The sequence below is a fragment of the Petromyzon marinus genome, chromosome 44 (assembly GCF_048934315.1).
Source record: "Petromyzon marinus isolate PM22_M1 ecotype Great Lakes invasive population chromosome 44, UKy_Petmar_22M1.pri1.0, whole genome shotgun sequence".
In the NCBI taxonomy this organism is placed as follows: Eukaryota; Metazoa; Chordata; class Hyperoartia; order Petromyzontiformes; family Petromyzontidae; genus Petromyzon; species Petromyzon marinus.
This window is the reverse complement of record NC_133710.1, coordinates 5971056-5990824: the sequence shown is the minus strand read 5'-3', so window position 1 is coordinate 5990824 and position 19769 is coordinate 5971056. Positions and strand designations below refer to the sequence as shown.

Sequence of the window (19769 nt, the reverse complement as noted above, 5' to 3'; positions counted from 1 at the left end):
TGTTATGATTTCCAAACACCAAATTAACTATCGCTGTTTGCAAGGAATCAAGTACTGCATGAAGCACACAGTACTTTGTGAACTTGCAAACATGCTCTGATAATTATAGACGGTATTGTCTTTGAAACGGATTGGTCTCCAACCAATAGGGCAGGTTATTAAAGAAGGTTGTCTCTGGTGTAGAACAATTAGTTTCAAAGACAACGCATATTATAGTGTTGTCAGATCATGTTCTCACCACAAGTTATGTGTGTGTGTGTGGTTAAAGCAGGACTTGATCCCTTACCAAAGGTATCAATTTGGCGTTTGAACATCTTAACATTGGTTTTATTATTGATTTGAAGCTTTCGTGACTGCAGGAATCCATACTCTTTGGTGCTTTCGGTAAAGTCACCAAGTGGGTAGAAAATAAATCACGACGTTTCGGGCGCAACACAAGCGTCCATCATCAGGTGGGAAAGCGTGGTCTGCTGCTGAGGCAGACTGTTTTAGTTTTATTGGCCAGAAAGGATAAACATCTATTTCTTATTTTTGCACAAATAGAACTCTTCTTGTTTGACACTGCAAGCCTAACCGATAATGAGTACACGGAGCATGACTCAGGAATGAGAGAGATGATGGGATATTAGAGAGTGGGAGATGGGAGAGAGATGAAATAAGCGAGGCGAGATGAGAGAGAAATGAGACGGAGAGATATATGAGAGAGATGACAGGGAGATGAGAAAGATGAGAAAGGGAGATGGGAGAGGGAGAGATGAGAGAGATGAGAGGGAGATGGGAGGGAGATGAGAGGGAGATGAGAGAGCGATGAGAGGGAGATGAGGAGAGATGAGAGATCGAAGAGAGTGATGTGTGAGAGAGATGAGGAGAGATGAGAGATTGGAGAGAGAGACGAGAGGGAGAGATGAGAAGGAGAGATTGAAGAGAGAGAGAGTGATGTGTGTGTGAGAGAGAGTGATGTGTGTGTGAGAGAGTGATGTGTGTGTGAGAGAGAGAGTGATGTGTGTGAGAGAGAGTGATGTGTGTGTGAGAGATTGAAGAGAGAGAGAGTGATGTGTGTGTGTGTGAGAGAGAGAGTGATGTGTGTGAGAGAGAGTGATGTGTGTGTGAGAGATTGAAGAGAGAGAGAGAGAGTGATGTGTGTGTGAGAGAGTGATGTGTGTGTGAGAGAGTGATGTGTGTGAGAGAGAGTGATGTGTGTGTGAGAGAGTGATGTGTGTGTGTGAGAGAGAGAGAGAGTGATGTGTGTGAGAGAGATGAGAGATTGAAGAGAGAGATGAGAGATTGAAGAGAGAGAGAGTGATGTGTGTGAGAGAGAGATTGAAGAGAGAGAGAGTGATGTGTGTGTGAGAGAGAGAGTGATGTGTGTGTGAGAGAGTGATGTGAGAGAGAGTGATGTGTGTGTGAGAGAGATTGAAGAGAGAGAGAGTGATGTGTGTGTGAGAGAGAGAGAGATGTGTGTGAGAGAGATGAGAGATTGAAGAGAGAGATGAGAGATTGAAGAGAGAGAGTGATGTGTGTGAGAGAGATTGAAGAGAGAGAGTGATGTGTGTGAGAGAGTGATGTGTGTGAGAGAGAGATGTGTGTGTGAGAAAGAGAGAGTGATGTGTGTGTGAGAGATGAGAAGGAGAGGTTGAAGAGAGAGAGAGTGATGTGTGTGTGAGAGAGTGATGTGTGTGTGAGAGATGAGAAGGAGAGATTGAAGAGAGAGAGATGTGTGTGTGAGAGATGAGAAGGAGAGATTGAAGAGAGAGAGATGTGTGTGTGAGAGATGAGAAGGAGAGATTGAAGAGAGAGAGAGAGAGTGATGTGTGTGTGAGAGGAAGTCTCAAACCAGCTTCACGCCCTCCCCCGCGATGTCGCAATCGCAGCTGACGAGCGGCATGGAGTCCAACAACGGCCTGTGAGTAGCGGCGCCCTCTCCGTGCACCCCTAGCGACTACGCCTGCTCTATCCACTGCTGCATTAAAGGGACGATACCCCCACGATGTAACAATCGCAGCAGCTGCTGCTTGGCTCGTTGTTAAAGTCGCTCGCTCCATCTCCGCGGTTGACGTCCTCTCGACCGCGCGCCGCCGTGACTTCACGTACACACTCCTTATACATTATATTAGTGTACACACACACAAACACACGAGCAGGCACGCAACATAGTGCACAATTAAATACGTGGGCGTGTGTGAGTGCATGCCGCTTGAACTTGCACACAGCTGCACAATGTTTAGCGTTCGGAGCTGGACGCAAAGTGTTTGCGTAAACACGGGCACGGGTTAGAAGTGCAGCTACGTGCAGAGTCATCCTCACGCTGCTGTTTTTTTACGGCCATTTGCCAGTGTCTTAAGTGTTTAACTTCAGTATGACTCGTAAATGTATAATGGTCGTTGCATTTGTGGAGAATTAAATATGAGAATTAAGCCGTGTCCGTTAACGACACGTTGAGGCCTAGCGATCGGAGTACACACCGGTCTCGGCTAGATGCTCCTACCCGGCTGACCTCGCCGTGTAGGCGGCCGGCGCCTCGCCGGTGTCACGGTGACACCGGCACGGTCAGTGTTTGTCATTTTGTTGTTGTTAATAATTATTTTCTCTGAACAGCTTTTATCAAACAAAAGGCAATTCCCTCTTTTTATTGATTTGTGTTACCAGTTACGGTCTTGAATCTAGATTTGAAGTTTATTTTATTTTATACCTACGTGGCTTTTACCGAAACAACCAAAGAGTACAGCAGTTTACGGTCTTGTAAAAATGTTTGTTTATTAAATCGGTATAGTAGGGGGCGTCTGTGACTTGACCCTGAATGCTGCTCGGATAGATGACCCCCCCCCCATGCATAACAGGGGGCTATAGGCTACGGGGGCCACGCACTACAATATCTGCTCCCCTTCCCCCCCTCGCCTTTACCAACCTGCAGTGACCAGCGTGGTGAAGTATGGTGAAATAACACCCCCCTCTCCTCCTCCTCCTCCTCCCAACCGCGACCAGCACGTATTCGAGTGGGTGCCGTCATTCCAGGGCTCTAACATCGACACGAACCCGTTGAGGCTAAACGTGTCTTTGAACGGAGACGTGGGGTATTGATTTGAAGAACCCCAGTACGTACCCAGAACTGTATCACAAAGCAGTTCGGTAATCTTGTAAGATTCAAAGTGCAAGTCCCATTTTATATCTTGAGGTTTGTTATCGCAGAGCACATGTCCCATACGGGGATCATAATGACGACGGTGGTGGTGGTGGACATTGTGGTGCCGATTTTATTTTTTCAATGTCAGCTTTAACTAATCTGTTATGGCATCAAACATTCGCAAACTATTCACACTTTACACAATTCTTTTTAACTAGTTCATGTTATTTTGTGCAAATGTAAGAACATTATGAATATATAAAATCGGCAAAGAAAAGTGTCCCTTTTGTGTTTGCAAATTATACAATGTAATTTTTTTGGTAAAAATATAAAACAGCTTTTGAATTTGTGTAACTTTGTATACGTTACAGACTTAGAACGTGCACGTCTGCAAGTGTGTGAATGTGTTCAGTCGGGAGCGGTGGCGTTGTGGTTAGCGCACTGCGCTACGAACCCGGCAACCCAAGTTCAATTCCCACTCAAAGCCAACATCGGTGACGAATATCTGAACCGGTAGACACGGCCTTAAATGAGGACCTGGGGCAGTGGTGTAAACAGCAGCACTGGGGAGACAAAGGCGTCCGGGCATGGTGCTGGCCAACCCCAATGCCTTGTGTGCCGTGGTGGCCTTAATAGGTACTCACTACCAGCACTTGTCCCAAGAGTCTGTAAGAAGCTATACGGGGGATCTTTGTCTTCTAGATGTGTTCAGTAACATCACGTAATTAAGCTAGCCATTAGTAACAAACAAAAAAACCTTCCACGATTAATTATATGATGCACAGAGGCTCCCCGGCCTCAGTCATATGGAGATAACATTTTCTTTCCCATATAATAAATAAAAATCTGCTTGTGCAACATATTCACCAACTGACAGTTACACAACATGGTCGGTCGCATGTAGCAAGACTCGACTTGTTTGGGCAAGACAGCACAAGCGGCCCTGCTCCTGGCTGCAAGATGAGATACACGGGAGAGAGAGGGGCCGTGCCTGCAAGTCGCGTTAATCGAACCAGAAAACTCCCATTGTACACCATCGTCTGCACTGGCCGTCTTAAAGATCCTCCACCAACTCCCGCCGACCTCTTCCCTCCGGTCTCACTCCCCTCTTCACACGCTCTTACGTCTCCCCTCTCATTGCACTCCACTCCTCTCTGTGCACTCCAATACCTTTCTCTCATCTCTCTCCCTCTCTCTGCTTCCATCCACACGCTCTACCTATCTCTGTCCTCTCAATCTCACTCAACTCTCCTCCACGAAACTCCTCAGCTACAGCAACCAAGACTTTCCGTCGAAGACCCCTGGTCATCTTCACTGCGCCATCGCTGCCCTGATTCACATTGCGAGCGACAAATCATTTTAGGGATCCATCTATTTGCCTCTTTATAAGCCATTACTCAAATAAACAGTACTTATAAAATTTCGATTTAAAGCTTTCGTGACTGCAGGGATTCATATTCTTGGTTCTTTCGGTAAAGTTACGTAGAAGGGAAATAAAAAAAAGTAAAAATGAAAAAAATATTATTTTATTATTTCCCTTCTACGTGACTTTATCGAAAGAACCAAGACCAGTGCTTATTAATTCGTAGAACATCTTAACGGAATTTTATAGCGCCTTAACCACGGCGCTTTACAAAGCATTAGCAACGGTACAACGTGTGTGAATGTCACGGTGGAGATGAGGTGAATGAAATAGATGAGAGGAAGAAATGGGGGCAAATCTGTGATGGTGCGTGAATTCGGTAAACGTGAAATTGATGACAGTAAATGATGACGAATGGAATGAATGCATGTGGAATGAGTGATAGCTATATAATGAGAATATGAAGAGGGAACAGCATAACATCAACTTGTAAGTCCATTATGGGTAATAATCCCTGCAAGGGGATGCTATTGTGCTGTAGTGGTTAGCAAACTGGTGTGACTTCCAATCCAGAGGTCGCCGGTTCAATTACCTGGCGTGGCATTTGAAACAATGGCCAGATATTTTATTCGCGTTCCCCTGGCAGACCGGCCAAGTTCCCAGAGCTGAAGAATGACGCGTTCCTGAAGGCGGCGCGCGGGGAGCAGACGGACTTCGTGCCCGTGTGGTGCATGCGGCAAGCGGGGAGGTACCTTCCAGGTATGTTCCAACACTTCATTTCTCAATAAAAAAATTAAAATTCCGGCTCGCTGCTAGACTGTGAAATAGGTTGCACGGAACTCGCAGCCACAGCAGCCGTAGCGACAGGTACGCTCGATGTGTTATGCTGAGCGCGGAAATATTTTCCGGGTCGCTGGGAAAAATGGAGTGCACACCCACGTATACACGCTTTGACCACATTTATACAGGGGCTAAATTTTTTCACCGAATATCTTCCGAGTTTTATAATGACATATCTCAAAGCCAAACTGTGGAGCGACTGCCGCATTGGTTAGCGCACCGCGCTATCCATCCGGTGACCTGAGTTCGATTCCTGGCCAACATCAGCGGCGAGTGGTGTTCACTGAACCGGTAGTGGTCCTTCCTCTAGCCCTTCACCAACCTGTGCCGACCAGCCATGGTGAAGTATGGTCGACTGTGGCTTGACAGAACACAGATTATTATTTTCTATTAAATTTAGCAGACAATCAGTCACCCTTGTTATTACATTCCTGTCTGGTTGGGCCTTTAAAAAAAAAAACACCAGTGCCTTTGCAAATAATTTTCTTTTATAATTATGAATACTGTCATTTTAAATTAGGGCAGTTCCACCAATTAGCCAACATCACGATCATAATTTCCAAACCATCTCTAATAAACACGGGTTGTCATTGTGATGGTAATTATCTACGATTTAGGAAAGAGTGGCTCATTTATAGAAGAAGTTGATGGATTGAGACACACACAGAACTGAATGCGTCATCACCACCATCCCAGCGTGGAGGAAATGGTGCGTTTATCCCGCGTACGTCCGACACCACCGCGGTATCTCAAGAACGTTTCTGTCCCTTATCGAGAGAGGTGGACACACTAATTAAAACTATTTGACCATATTCTTTGGGTCTTTCGGTAAAGTCACGTAGATAGGTTCAAAGAAAATAAAAATGAAAACTACGACGTTCCGATCGCAACACAAGCGGTCGTCTTTTCCTGAAGATGGCCGCTTGTGTTGCGATCGAAATGTCGTAGTTTTTTTGTTATTTTCTTTGAACCTATCTATGTGACTTTACCGAAAGACCGAAAAAACATGAATTCCTGCAGTCACGAAAGCTTTAAGCCACTATTTAACCAGGTAAGGCCTACTGAGCTATATAGCTTTTTTTCAGAAGCGACCTGGCCACAAATGATAGCTCAACCGAGTGGCATCGCACGTGGAAATGTATAGCAGCCAAATACTCTAAACGTATGTTTCTAAAACATGGAGGGAAAAACTTGAGGACCCGGAGAAAAATCCACGCGACCACGGGGAGCACATGCAAACTCCAAATATACAGCAGCAGGCGTCAGGGTCGGGATCAAACCCACGACCTCCTGTATACCAGGCGAGGCAGTTAACATTTTGCCACCGTGGCATCCGAGAGTCCCTAAAGTGGTCGGCACACTCTGCCCAAGTAAAGAAAAAATCCACTTCACGATTCTACCAACGATTGCCCACGTCTTGAACGCGTCTCAAACCTGTACATCTGAGGCCGTGCAACTGTCCGTTGAATACTTCCCGCCTGTCCATTCACAGGAGCGCACTTCGCAGTGATGCAGGTGGTTGCATAATCTTGCTGTACATCGTCGGCTTATGTAATTCGTACTGTTCCTGTGGGGTTTATTGAAATCTTATTTCCAACCTGAGGCATTAACACAGAATCTGCCTCACCATATCAGTTTGAAGTCATTTGTTTATCTTTCCTATACTCTGCACTCCTTTTGTGTTTCGTATTGTTTTTATTTTTTTGACGTTCTGACCCCGTGCCCCTACTGGACATCTGTGAAAAAGAGCTTCATAGCTCATCAGATTCCTCCTCCAGTATAAATAAATAGTCTGATTCCGAGTTGCCCCTTTGTCTATCCGACACCGCCGCCTATTTGGTCGCTTGCCTGTGACCCAAATCACCCTCGACGCGCCCAGTCTCATCAGCTGTCCAACGCTGAGCAGGGTTGAGGCTGCACAGTGCTTGGATGGGCAATCACAAATGCATAACACAGGTGCTCCAGGATCCCGCGGGGCCACGCTGTCAGCGAAAGGCGACAAGAGCAGAAAAATAATTTATTGTACTGCACTACCCTCCGGCGCCTATGCTTCCCCAGCTTTACCAACCCGCACACTGACCAGGGCGGTGAAGTATGGTCAACCAGCCCCCACAACCCGCACAAGGTGGGGGAGTCTCGTTTTTCGTTACTGTGGAGCAGTAAGTACATCATAGCATAATTCCATTCTGTGTCTCCACATTCCCGTACGTATGTTGACATTATTTCGTACTGTACGTAGCCAACCGCGCTAATTGGAGGTGCGGGGGAACGACGACAAACTAAACACAAAGAGCAGTTCTAAAGAAATGAGTTTTCAATCTAGATGACGATTCAAAAGTGTGTAGCTCCAGTGGCTTCCTACTATCAGAAGGAAGAGCGTTCCTGACGGCCGCGGAAGGACATCTGGGCGCCACGGTGGCAAGATGTTCACTACCTCGCCTGGTATCCACGAGGTCATGGGTTCGATCCTGACCCTGACGCCTGTACATTTGGAGTTCGCATATTCTCCCCGTGGTCACGTGTATTTTTCTCCTGGTCCTCCGGGTTTTCCCTCCGCGTTTAGAAACACGCGTTTTAGAGTATTTGGTCGCTATAGATTCCCACACGACAAGCCGCCGCCTCGTTGATCTATCACTTGTGATTGCCAGGTCAGTGCGCATTAAGGTTAAATACAAAATGGTGTCGTTTCAGTTTAGAATCCGCGCAATGTAATCGTTAACATAATCGTTAATGATCATTAATGTAATCGTTAATATTCAACCCATTAATGTTGCCGCTTGCCTCTTACAGAATTCCGCGAGACGCGGGCCGGGCAAGACTTCTTCGAGACGTGCCAGAACCCGGAGCTCTGCTGCAAGCTGACGCTGCAGGTGAACACGTCGGCAACAACGGCGGCGGGGCAGACGCAGGAGCGGGAAGATTCGGCCCGTCTCGCTCGATCACGCGGCCGCTACAAATAAATCAGAACCTCGCTCGTCCTCGTGGCACGTGTAGAGACGGTGGATGCAGGTGTTTACATTCGCGTTCAAGTGCATTTGAGCGTAAGTTAATGGGTGAAGGCGCAGCCCTGCAATTGCTTGCTCACGCCACTGCTGGCGGAATGGTGCCTCCAACTATAGCCACCTCCAGACAGAGCCCCTCGGGAGCGTCATTTTGGACTTCTATTCCCATGCTGGCCAACACGCATGTATGTTTGTATGTATGTACGTATGTTGAACTTCTTTCGCGCCGTACGCAGCCAACTCTGCTCATCGGAGGTACGGGGTAAGGACAACGAACTAAAATAATAAGAGGTGTGAGTAACCCACACTTTACCCCACCGTGGCGTACACATTTGTACTGCTGGGTGGACAGTGGTGGCGAGTTAGTGAGTGGGAGGGAAGATAGATTTCAAAAAACGCCTGCCATTGTTTCAACCGCCGCGCCAGGAGATGGAATCGGACCGGCGACCACCTGGATTGCAGGTGCAGGGCGTTGCTCGCCATCGCACCGCTGTGGTGGCGGCCTCCACGGGTCATCTACGAACCGGGAATAATCGCCTCCTCGGGGCACGACTCCACGCGTGTATTGCGAGTAGCACGTGCGCTCAACGGACCGTTGCAGCACGAGACCACGGTGGGGGTGGCATACCTGCAAACCCCTCGTCAGTGCCCTACTTTATTACAGACCAATTCAGACCGTATTGGTCACCCCGTGCCCCTTATAAATCTCAACGTTCAGCCTGCAAAGTCCCATCACAAGGGAGATACACAAATAGAAAATGTTTTTAATTACCCCGTATTGAAACGGCTGTACGCTGTATAGGCCTGAAAACTCAATTTCCCTGTACAAGATTACGGGGTGAACCGTATGGGTCGACCAGCATTGGGGGGGGGCGGGCGGAGATGGCGGCGGCGGCCTGGGAAAGACCCCAGCGCGTTTGCCGGTTACGATGAAGGAGACCTCGCCTGCGTTGGTTCCGTTAATTTTTATTCTTTGTTTCCGCAGCCGATCCAGAGATTTGCGCTCGACGCCGCCATCATCTTCTCCGACATCCTGGTGGTGCCGCAGGTCAGAGGCCGCGCGAATGACGACGGCGATCTCGCCGCCCCACGCCTACGATCCGAGTCGCCCAGACCCCATCGGACCTGGGCAGCTAAGCTGGTTGTAGCCTGGGTAGCGCTTTTGATGACTGCTTGCCTTGCGTTAAAAAAAATAAACAATAACAACAGGTGTTGCAGGCTGCTGCGGGGCTATGTTGTGGTCAGCGGAGGGGCATTGCAGAGAGAAATCCATTGGTGCACCGTCCTATGCTCCGTCGGCTACGCTGCCCGCATTCACCAACTCGCACTGACCAGCGCGGTGAAGTATGGCCAGACAACCCCCATGACCCATGCACGGTGCGAGGAGTGCTCTCACCCATCAGCGAATTGTTTAAAGGGCTTTACATGTACAATAGTACATACCCCGAGGAGACGATATGGCTCAACGGGGGACGTGTCTTGTGGATGATTGCGTGCGTGTACGCCTGCATGTAAATGTGCACGTGTGCTTCACAATTGTGTCTGCGGGTCCTCACGTGCGTGTACGTGGGTGTGCGTGTGTCTGTGTCGAGCGGTGGCGCTGCGGTTGGTGCACTACCCTACGGACCTGGCGACCCGAGTTCGATTTCAACTCGCCAGCAATAGTTGCGAATAATATCTGAACCGGTGACGGGCCTCCTCCCCTCTGCCGACTCAGCCTTAAATTAGTACCTGGTTCAGTGTGTGTGAAACATGAGCACTGGGGAGACAAAGGCAGGCAGGCATGGCGTTGACACAACAAACATCTAAACTATTAAACCAAACTATTTCTATTTTACCAGGTAAGGCCCACTGAGCTAAGCGACCTGGCCACAAATGAGAGCCCGACAAATTGGCTTATCATCACGTGGAAATTTATAGCGGCCAAATACTCTAAATGCGTGTTTTTCTAACTGTGGAGGGAAAATCCGGAGGACCCGGAGAAAAATCCACGCGGGGAAAACATGCAAACTCCAAATATACAGGTGTCAGGGTCGGGATTGAACCCACAAACTCCTGTAGACCAGGCGAGGTAGCTAACATCTCGCCAGTGGCGATTGATCTCTGAATTAGTCCACACAAGCCACTCATAGGCCCGCGCCGGCCTTCATAGCTCCTCGCTGCAGCACCTGCCGCAGCAGTAGTCTTATAACGATTCACACGGCGTTGGGGGTACCTGCGTGTTGCGCACTGTATGCCGTTAAACTTCTTTCGCACTGTATGTAGCCAACCGTGCTAATCGGAGGTGCGAGGGAAAGACAACAAACCAAACACAAAGCAATTGTAAAGACAATAGTTTTCAATCGATATTTAAAAGTGCATAGCTCCGGTGGCTTCCTAGTGTCGGAAGGAAGAGCGCGTTCCAGACGGCCGCAGAAGCGCATCTCAAAGCTCGCGATGCGGTGACCGCCGCCTTTCTTCCCCGGATCATCAAAAGCCGCCGCTGCTGTTGCGAGGATGACCGGAGTGTCCAGCGAGTTGCATCTCGGTTCGTGCGTGACGAGGGCGATGTCGGCGCGTGGGCCAGGCGATGGGCATGGAGGTGGTGATGACCCCGGGGAAGGGCCCCACCTTCCCGCAGCCGCTGGCCGACCCCGCCGACTTGTCGCGTCTCCGCGAGCGCGTGGACGTGCACCGGCACCTGGGCTACGTGTTCCGCGCCATCACGCTCACGCGCCACCGCCTGGAGGGCCGCGTGCCCCTCATCGGCTTCTCCGGGGCCCCCGTGCGTAACTCCGCCCCCCCCCCGCCATCCACTGCCCCCTCCCGTCCGTCTATTGCAGTGTACACACCGCCCGAGCGACTCCGGAGTCGCAGAGTTGGTTAAGAAGAATATGGGGAACCGGTCACGGCAATGTGGAACTTACACCTCCGACGCATAGCATGGGAAACACGCACACGCGTTGCACACATGTGGATCCCACACACGTTGCTGTGCGCAACGCGTGTGGGATCCACGGGTACACGATAACGCGCGGCGCACGTGCGGGTACGTTGTATATCCGGCCGGGTGACTCGGAGGCAGAGTTCAAATACTGGTTGTGGAGTTGACTCGGCCCATCATGCCGCTGGGCCCGATAAAACTAGTACCACTTTTGTGCGGAAGTCGGGAATGGTTGTCCTATGGAGGGACTCGCCCGGATTCTAGGAACGTGGAATTTCCACTTCTGGCCCTGGCAGGGCTGTAATCAGGAGATGAGCACAAACGTTTCATTGCTCACATGAGCAGGAAACCACTGTGAGCACCAAACGGTCCAATCAAACATCGGCAGCAGGTTGACATGCGCACTTACTATTTTCATATCCCGTACCTTCGATTAGCACGGTTTGCTATGTACGGTGCAAAAGAAGTTCAACACACATACGTAACATACATACGTGTCAGATCACATTCGTTTTATTTCCCCAAACAATATTCCCTCTCTTGCGGTACCCATCTTTAATGAGAACTCTCTCAATGCTAACGCGGTTACCTTGCTATCGCGTGTTTTTGTGATCCAGAGATTTTAAAAAATTCAGAAAATCATCGGTAGCATTTACCACCCTGCGTAGTACCGTTAGCCATTTTTGGGCCTGAGGCTCAAGGACCCCCAAAATATCCTTGGTTCTTTCGGTAAAGTCACGTAGAAGGGAAACAATAACATTTTCTTGCTGTGGTTTTCACACCTGATGATGATTGCTTGTGTTGCAGTCGAAACGTCGTGAGAATTTTGTTTTATATTTTTAATATTTTATTGTTTCCCTTCTACATGACTTTACCGAAAGAACCAAGAATATGAATCCCTGCAGTCACGAACGCTTTAAATCAAAAGACCCCCAAGATGTTGAGTGAAGTCTTCCCCTTTTCGCAGTGGACGCTGATGACGTACATGATCGAGGGCGGAGGCTCCCCCACGCAGTCGCGAGCCAAGCGGTGGCTCTACCAGCACCCGGAGGCGAGCCACCGCCTCCTCTCCTCGCTCACCGGCGTCATCGTCGATTACCTGGTGGGCCAGGTGGCCGCCGGGGCACAGGTGCTGCCCCCCACCCCCGCCTCCCTAACCCCCCCCCCCCCACCTCACCACATCACCATCATTACCACCACCAAAGGCAAGGATTCCCCGTATAGCCGTGACGGACTGTTGGGGCAAGTGCTGTTAGCGTGCACCTATAAAGGCCGGCACGGCACACGACGGGGTGGTGTGTTCCGAGTGGTGATGTTTGCACGTTGCACCAGGTACTCATTTGAGGCCGAATCGACCTAGGGAAGGCCCAGGACCGGTTCAGACAATTTTCATCGGTGTTGGTGGCCGTGAGCGGGAATTGAACTCGGATCGCCGGGTTCGCAGCACTGCGCCACCGCGCCTCCAATTAACACGTTTGGCTACATACGATGCGAAAGAACATACAGACATACACACATACACTCCACAGACATGTGCAAAGCCCCCCCCCCCCCGCTCCGGGAAGATTGAAGTAAAATAAATATTGAAAGGGGGGTAAAAGGCGCTGTTCGTGACGATTTGTTACCGGTGGTGTTTCTACTGCGCAGGTTTTCAAGCGGTACTCCAATTGTGAGAGAGTAGGATAGACGCCCTCGAGGGCAGTGGTTCTTAAACGTTACTGCAGCCTCGCAACCCTTTGGTTCTCAATCGTAAAAAATATATATAATGTTAAATACATAGTCTTTGATGAAACAAAGAAGTTACTTACATGCCCGTGTTTAATTTGTGTTTTGATCATTTACCTTCTAAAAAACATCTGGCCATGTCTCGGACCCCCAGAAAGGGCATCTCACACCCCCAGGTTTTAAGAAGAACCACTGCGCTAGAGGGTGAGAGAGTATTTTGGCCCGCCCGTAGAATTTGGAATCTGGGATCCGATTGCTACAGATGGCTCCTTAGCTGTGTGTGCGGGTCGCACCGCCTGCTGTTTGGCACGACGTCCGACGTTTCTCTCCGCGTGCTGGGAGCTTCTTCATGACCTGAATATGAATTCAGCACGTGGAGGCTCCTTGACTCGGCCCATCATCCCTCCAGTGTCGATGAAATAGGTACCGCTCTGTGTGGAAGTAAGTGGTGCTCCTATAGATAGACTTCACGATTGCCATAGGAATGTGGAATTTGCACCTCCCTCAATGGTCATTTGAGCAGTAGGTCAATTTGACTGTAACATTTCATCCTCGGTCGTCCGCCCCAATCATCGTTGGATACACAGCAGCATTACCCGCCATCACCATGTTCCGTCAGCTGAACGCTATCACTGGAACACTTAGGGAAATCCTTAAAATAAATTGGCCCTTTTGGCGATTACTTTGGGCGAGAGAGGGAGGCAAGGTGGCGGGGGGGGGGGAGGGAGGTGGAGGCGTCGCAAGGTAATTACGGGCGCTCCTAACGAAGACACCGTTTAGTTTGTGCCCGCCATTAATCTGTCATCGGCCCGTTAACAATGAGGCTTCCTCGTTAGCTCATAATTATCGCTCTTAGGATGATCTTCACGGCTTAAAACAATCCGAGCGTCTGCCCCGCTCGGACGAGCGTCACACACCGCTCCTCCACGTTCAAATTCGGCGGCCCTCATCGAGTGTCAGAAATTCCACGTTCCCATGGCAGGGACTGGTCGCTTCACAGGACCGTCGCTGTCGACTTGCCGCAAAGCGGGCACCCATTCTGTCGTCTCCCGGGTCGACTTTCGAGCCGAGATTGTGAACTCGTGGGCGTTGTGAGTGAACTCACAAAAGTCCTCATTGAATCAGTCGTCATGGTTACTCTTATCAGTGTAAGAGTAGCGCGAGCGTGGGGAGCGGTAGCGTAGTGGCTAGCACGCTATGCTACGCACTCGGCGATGAGTATAACAATAATTTCAATTTATCAAGCGCCCTTCAACAATCATTCTCAGGGGCCCGGTGCGGTGTGTGAACATCAACACTGGGGAGGCAAAGGCAGCTGGCTTGGTGCTGACCACACCACTCTCTCGTACGCCGTGCCGGCCCTCATAGGTCCTACTCGCTAACAGCACTTGCCCCAACGGTCTGTGAAGGCTACACGGTTGGGGGGGGGGATCTTTGTCTGTCTGTGCGTAGGCTCTGCAGGTGTTTGAGTCTCACGCCGGCTGCCTGGGCCCGACTCAGTTCTCCGAGTTTGCGCTGCCGTACCTGCGGGAGATCGCCACGCGCGTCAAGCAAGGCCTGCGTGATGCGGGCCTCGAGCTCGTCCCCATGGTAACGACGCCATCGTTGTCATGCACGTCATCGTCGTTTCGTTTTAAAGATGATGACCGTTTGTGTTATGGTCGAAACGTCGTGAGAATTTTTTATTGTTTTATATATATTTTATTATTATTTTATTGTTTCCCTTCAACGTGACTTTACCGAAAGAGCTAAGAATATGAATTACTGCAGTCACGAAAGCTTTAAATGAAAATTTAATCTACATCTGATTCATGAGAACACAATTTTTAAAAATGTACTGCAGTCAATCACTCACTGGCAGTCAGTTGCCTCCTTATCGTTCTTTATCGCTACATTCATGGTCACTGTTCCCGTGAATGTCATTAGTTGATTCCTCCACCTGTGTTGAGGTCTCTGCCAGACACTGACCGTCTTGTCTCATCCTGCACACTGTTCAACCAGCACCACACTGCAGGTCAACACAACACACCCACCCACGCACCCACCCATGCACCCACCCACGCACCCACCCACCCACGCGCCCACTCACCCGCTCACTTATCCGCCCACTCATCCGCTCACCTGCTCACGTACGCACCCACCCACTCACTCACCCGCTCACTCACCTGCTCACGCTCCCACTAACGCACCCACTCACTCACCCGCTCACTCACCTGCTCACGTACGCACCCACCCACTCACTCACCCGCTCACTCACCTGCTCACGCTGCCACTAACGCACCCACTCACTCACCCGCTCACTCACCTGCTCACGTACGCACCCACCCACTGACTCACCCGCTCACTCACCTGCTCACGCTCCCACTAACGCACCCACTCACTCACCCGCTCACTCACCTGCTCATGCTCCCACTAACCCACCCACTCACTCAACTGCTCACTCACCTGCTCACGCTCCCACTAACGCACCCACTCACTCACCCGCTCACTCACCTGCTCACGCTCCCACTAACCCACCCACTCACTCACCCGCTCACTCACCTGCTCACGCTCCCACTAACCCACCCACTCACTCACCCGCTCACTCACCTGCTCACGCTCCCACTAAGGCACCCACTCACTCACCCGCTCACTCACCTGCTCACGCTCCCACTAACGCACCCACTCACTCACCCGCTCACTCACCTGCTCACGCTCCCACTAACGCACCCACCCACTCACTCACCCGCTCACTCACCTGCTCACGCTCCCACTAACGCACCCACTCACTCACCCGCTCACTCACCTGCTCACGTACGCACCCACCCACTCACTCACCCGCTCACTCACCTGCTCACGCTCCCACTAACGCACCCACTCACTCACCTGCTCACTCACCTGCTCACGTACGCACCCACCCACTCACTCACCCGCTCACTCACCTGCTCACGCTCCCACTAACCCACTCACTCACTCACCCGCTCACTCACCTGCTCACGCTTCCACTAACCCACCCACCCACTCACTCACCCGCTCACTCACCTGCTCACGCTCCCACTAACGCACCCACTCACTTACCTGCTCACTCACCTGCTCACGTACGCACCCACCCACTCACTCACCCGCTCACTCACCTGCTCACGCTCCCACTAACCCACCCACTCACTCAACTGCTCACTCACCTGCTCACGCTCCCACTAACGCACCCACTCACTCACCCGCTCACTCACCTGCTCACGCTCCCACTAACCCACCCACTCACTCACCCGCTCACTCACCTGCTCACGCTCCCACTAACCCACCCACTCACTCACCCGCTCACTCACCTGCTCACGCTCCCACTAACGCACCCACTCACTCACCCGCTCACTCACCTGCTCACGCTCCCACCAACCCACCCACTCACTCACCCGCTCACTCACCTGCTCACGCTCCCACTAACCCACCCACTCACTCACCCGCTCACTCACCTGCTCACGCTCCCACTAACGCACCCACTCACTCACCCGCTCACTCACCTGCTCACGCTCCCACTAACGCACCCACTCACTCACCCGCTCACTCACCTGCTCACGCTCCCACTAACGCACCCACTCACTCACCCGATCACTCACCTGCTCACGCTCCCACTAACGCACCCACCCACTCACTCACCCGCTCACTCACCTGCTCACGCTCCCACTAACGCACCCACCCACTCACTCACCCGCTCACTCACCCGCTCACTCACCTGCTCACGCTCCCACTAACCCACCCACTCACTCACGCACGCACTCATGAGTTGGAGCTCGCCGCTGAAATTGGTCATTGCTGGTTGGATTATTAACTTCCTCGGGAGTGGAGGGGTGCGGCGGGGGGGGGGCGGAGGGGGGGCGGAAGGGGGGGTGGAGGGGGGGCAGAGGAGAGGGGGGGCGGTGGAGGACGGTGTGACGACGTGAACTCTAAATCCATTGCCCCCCACTCCCCCCCCTCCCCTAAATTATGACTCACCGCTATTTGTGTGCCCCCTCCCGGTCCCTCCGTCTCACAGATCGTGTTTGCGAAGGACGGTCACTTCGCTCTCAAGGATCTCGCCAACTCCGGCTACGAGGTGGTCGGCCTGGACTGGACCATCAGCCCCAAGCTGGCACGGTGAGGCCGGGTGCCAGGACAATACAATAGCGGCATCGTCTTCACCGCCACCATCATCACCATCATTGATCAACGACGGGCATTGGAGAGCAGATGGTGGGAGACTGGTTGGGCAGATCTGTAGGATTCTGTCTATCTATGGGTCTCTATGTGAGACTATGGGTCTCTGTGTGAGTCTATGGGTCTCTGCATAAGTCTACGGGTCTCTGCATAAGTCTACGGGTCTCTGCGTGAGTCTGTGGGTCTCTGTGTGAGCCTGTGGGGTCTCTGTGTGGGTCAATTTGTCATCATAATCATCGCCGCCATCATCATCATCATCGTCATCATTGATACCGCTCTCATGATAATTAAAATTATTCATTAAAAAGGAAGTGGGCTCGGGCAGGACTCGTCGTTAGAAGGCGATCGGATGATGCCCCGTGGTCGAGACTTCACGTCTGAGCGACAGCCAAGGGAGGGAACGCGCCCCAGAGGACGTCCACCGTGGAGACGGAGTGACGCGTTGAGGATCGCGTGCAGGTGGCGCTGCGTAAGGCCGTGGCGTTGCCGGATCGTGAGGGATGGCGACGCCGTTGGGGAGGCGATTCATCCAGCAGCGGAGTGACTGTCGCGGCTGACAGTGGCGCTGTGGTTTTGTCGATGTGGTTCTGCAGGCAGCAGACGGGAGACGAGGTGACGTTGCAGGGAAATTTGGATCCCTGCGCACTCTACTCGCCCAAGGTTTGACTCCCGATCCAGTGACTCACGAGCAGAATTCACCTGGTGGCTTTGAAACTTCCTTTCGATAACAGTCACAAGTACACCCCTACCGCAGCGTCACACCACTACCGCAGCGTCACACCACTACCACAGCGTCACACCCTAACCACGATGTCACACCCCTACCACAGCATCACACTGCTCCCACATCACACCCCTACCACAGCGGCACACCCCTACCACGTCACAACCCTACCACAGCATCACACCCCTATGTCACACCCTAAGCACGACGTCACACCGTGCTTCGCACACCCTAACCACGACGTCACACTCTTACCACAGCGTCACACCACTACCACAGCGTCACACCCCTACCACAACGTCACACCCTAAGCACGACGTCACACCCTAAGGACGACGTCACACCGTGCTTCGCACACCCCAAGCACAACGTCACACCCCTACCACGACGTCACAACCCTACCACAGCATCACACCCCTATGTCACACCCTAACCACGACGTCACACCCCTACCACGACGTCACACCCTAACCACGTGCTCCCTCTCTCTCCCCCATGGCCGTCGTGGTGCAGGAGCGGCTGTGCGAGCTGGCGGGGGAGATGGTGCGGGCGTTTGGAACGCGTCGCTACATCGCCAACCTGGGCCACGGCATCTACCCGGACATGGAGCCCGAGCACCTGGGCGCCTTCGTGGACGCCGTTCACCGGCACTCGCGCAGCATCAACGCCGCGTGAACGCGCCGCCCTCCCACGCGTGAACACGCCCGCCCGCCCAGCCACCCATCCACTCGGCCATCCGCCTGCCCAGCAGTGGTGGCGTGCCAAACACACCACCCTCCCCCTGCCCCCGCCCTTGACCCCCGCACCCCCCCCTGACCCCCGCACCCCCCCCTGACCCCCACCCCCCCCCCCCCTAGACCCACGCCCCCCCCCGCTTGACTCCTCCCTCTTGATCCCCCCCTGCACCCGACCAATATTATCCATTGTAGAGGTTTTTTTTTGTTGGGTTAGATCACGTAAATATATGAATGTGTCGTTAAACCCGCCACCACCCGACACAGCCAATAAAGTGGAGGTTTGTCACGTAAAACAAAACGGAGCCAATTCGTTACTAATTCAGCACTGACGGGTTGTGTGTTGGAGACTTAAACCCACAGCAGGTTTAACGACATGTTGATGTTTACGTGATCTAACGCCCCCTCCCCCCCCCCCAAAAAAAAAGACCCCTTCTGGATGAAAACCACGCCGGTTTTGCTTTTGACAATCAAAGCGCGAGAGGGCGGTGCACCAATGCGGCGGTGTTGTCCTGAGATCAACTTCTAATGGGTGAGGTGGCGGGGGGGGGAACCCTTTATAGCTACCGCTTTGTACCATGACATTGCAATAAATGCACTCAATTTGGTGCGAGAGCTGCGAGATGTTTACGGCTTTCGCCGTCGGCGCGTTCGCCACTTGATGTCTTTGCAGAGGGTGTTCGCGGTTCGAATCCAGCGGCCGCCCTGGTTAATACCGCCGGCGTATAATGACCATAATCAGACCGGAGGAATCCGATGAGCTCTGAAGCTCTTTTCCACACGTGTCGCAGGATGGCAGCGCTGTCCTCCTCGGCACCGCCTGCTTCACTTCACGGTGGTCGTTAAAGATCCCGTGACGTCACTCGCAAGAGGAGGTCGTCGTGCGCCCACGTACGGGTCCAGAATTGCCACACTACCTTTTGTGAGTGTAGTTAAATTTGTTACGTACAGCCCTTTGAGATAAGTTCAGTATTAAGGCGCTTTATACTGGTAGGAACCTCCTGGTTACACCACCAGCCCACAGGGGATTATTGTGTACGTCTGTCCGTCGTGCATCCAAAAATGGGAGGGGTGGGGCTGGGTGGAGAGGGGAGGGTGGGGAGGGAGGGGCTGGGTGGGGAAGGGAGGGTGGGGAGGGGCTGGGTGGGGAGGGAGGGGCTGGGTGGA

The 19769-nt window shown here is 52.0% G+C and overlaps 1 protein-coding gene across 1 annotated transcript; it reads left to right on the top strand.

Annotated features, from left to right (window-relative positions):
- Positions 1 to 1753: 1753 nt before the first annotated feature.
- On the top strand, positions 1754 to 19210 carry UROD (uroporphyrinogen decarboxylase). Its single transcript, XM_032970962.2, has 10 exons — positions 1754 to 1903; positions 5131 to 5243; positions 8115 to 8194; positions 9312 to 9374; positions 10893 to 11090; positions 12217 to 12378; positions 14427 to 14564; positions 16984 to 17084; positions 17738 to 17804; positions 18382 to 19210. The coding sequence occupies exons 1-10, from the start codon at positions 1857 to 1859 to the stop codon at positions 18541 to 18543; spliced, it is 1131 nt and encodes a 376-aa protein (XP_032826853.1). The 5' UTR covers positions 1754 to 1856; the 3' UTR covers positions 18544 to 19210.
- The last annotated feature ends 559 nt before the right edge of the window (positions 19211 to 19769 follow it).

What these genes read in the sequence shown, in the direction of transcription:
- UROD (XM_032970962.2), top strand. Translation starts at nt 1,857, where the DNA reads ATGTCGCAATCGCAGCTGACGAGCGGCATGGAGTCCAACAACGGCCT. An exon ending in TCGGCTTCTCCGGGGCCCCC is followed by an intron (nt 11,091 to 12,216) that starts GTGCGTAACTCC and finishes CCCTTTTCGCAG; the next exon opens with TGGACGCTGATGACGTACAT. An exon ending in AGGTGGCCGCCGGGGCACAG is followed by an intron (nt 12,379 to 14,426) that starts GTGCTGCCCCCC and finishes GTCTGTGCGTAG; the next exon opens with GCTCTGCAGGTGTTTGAGTC.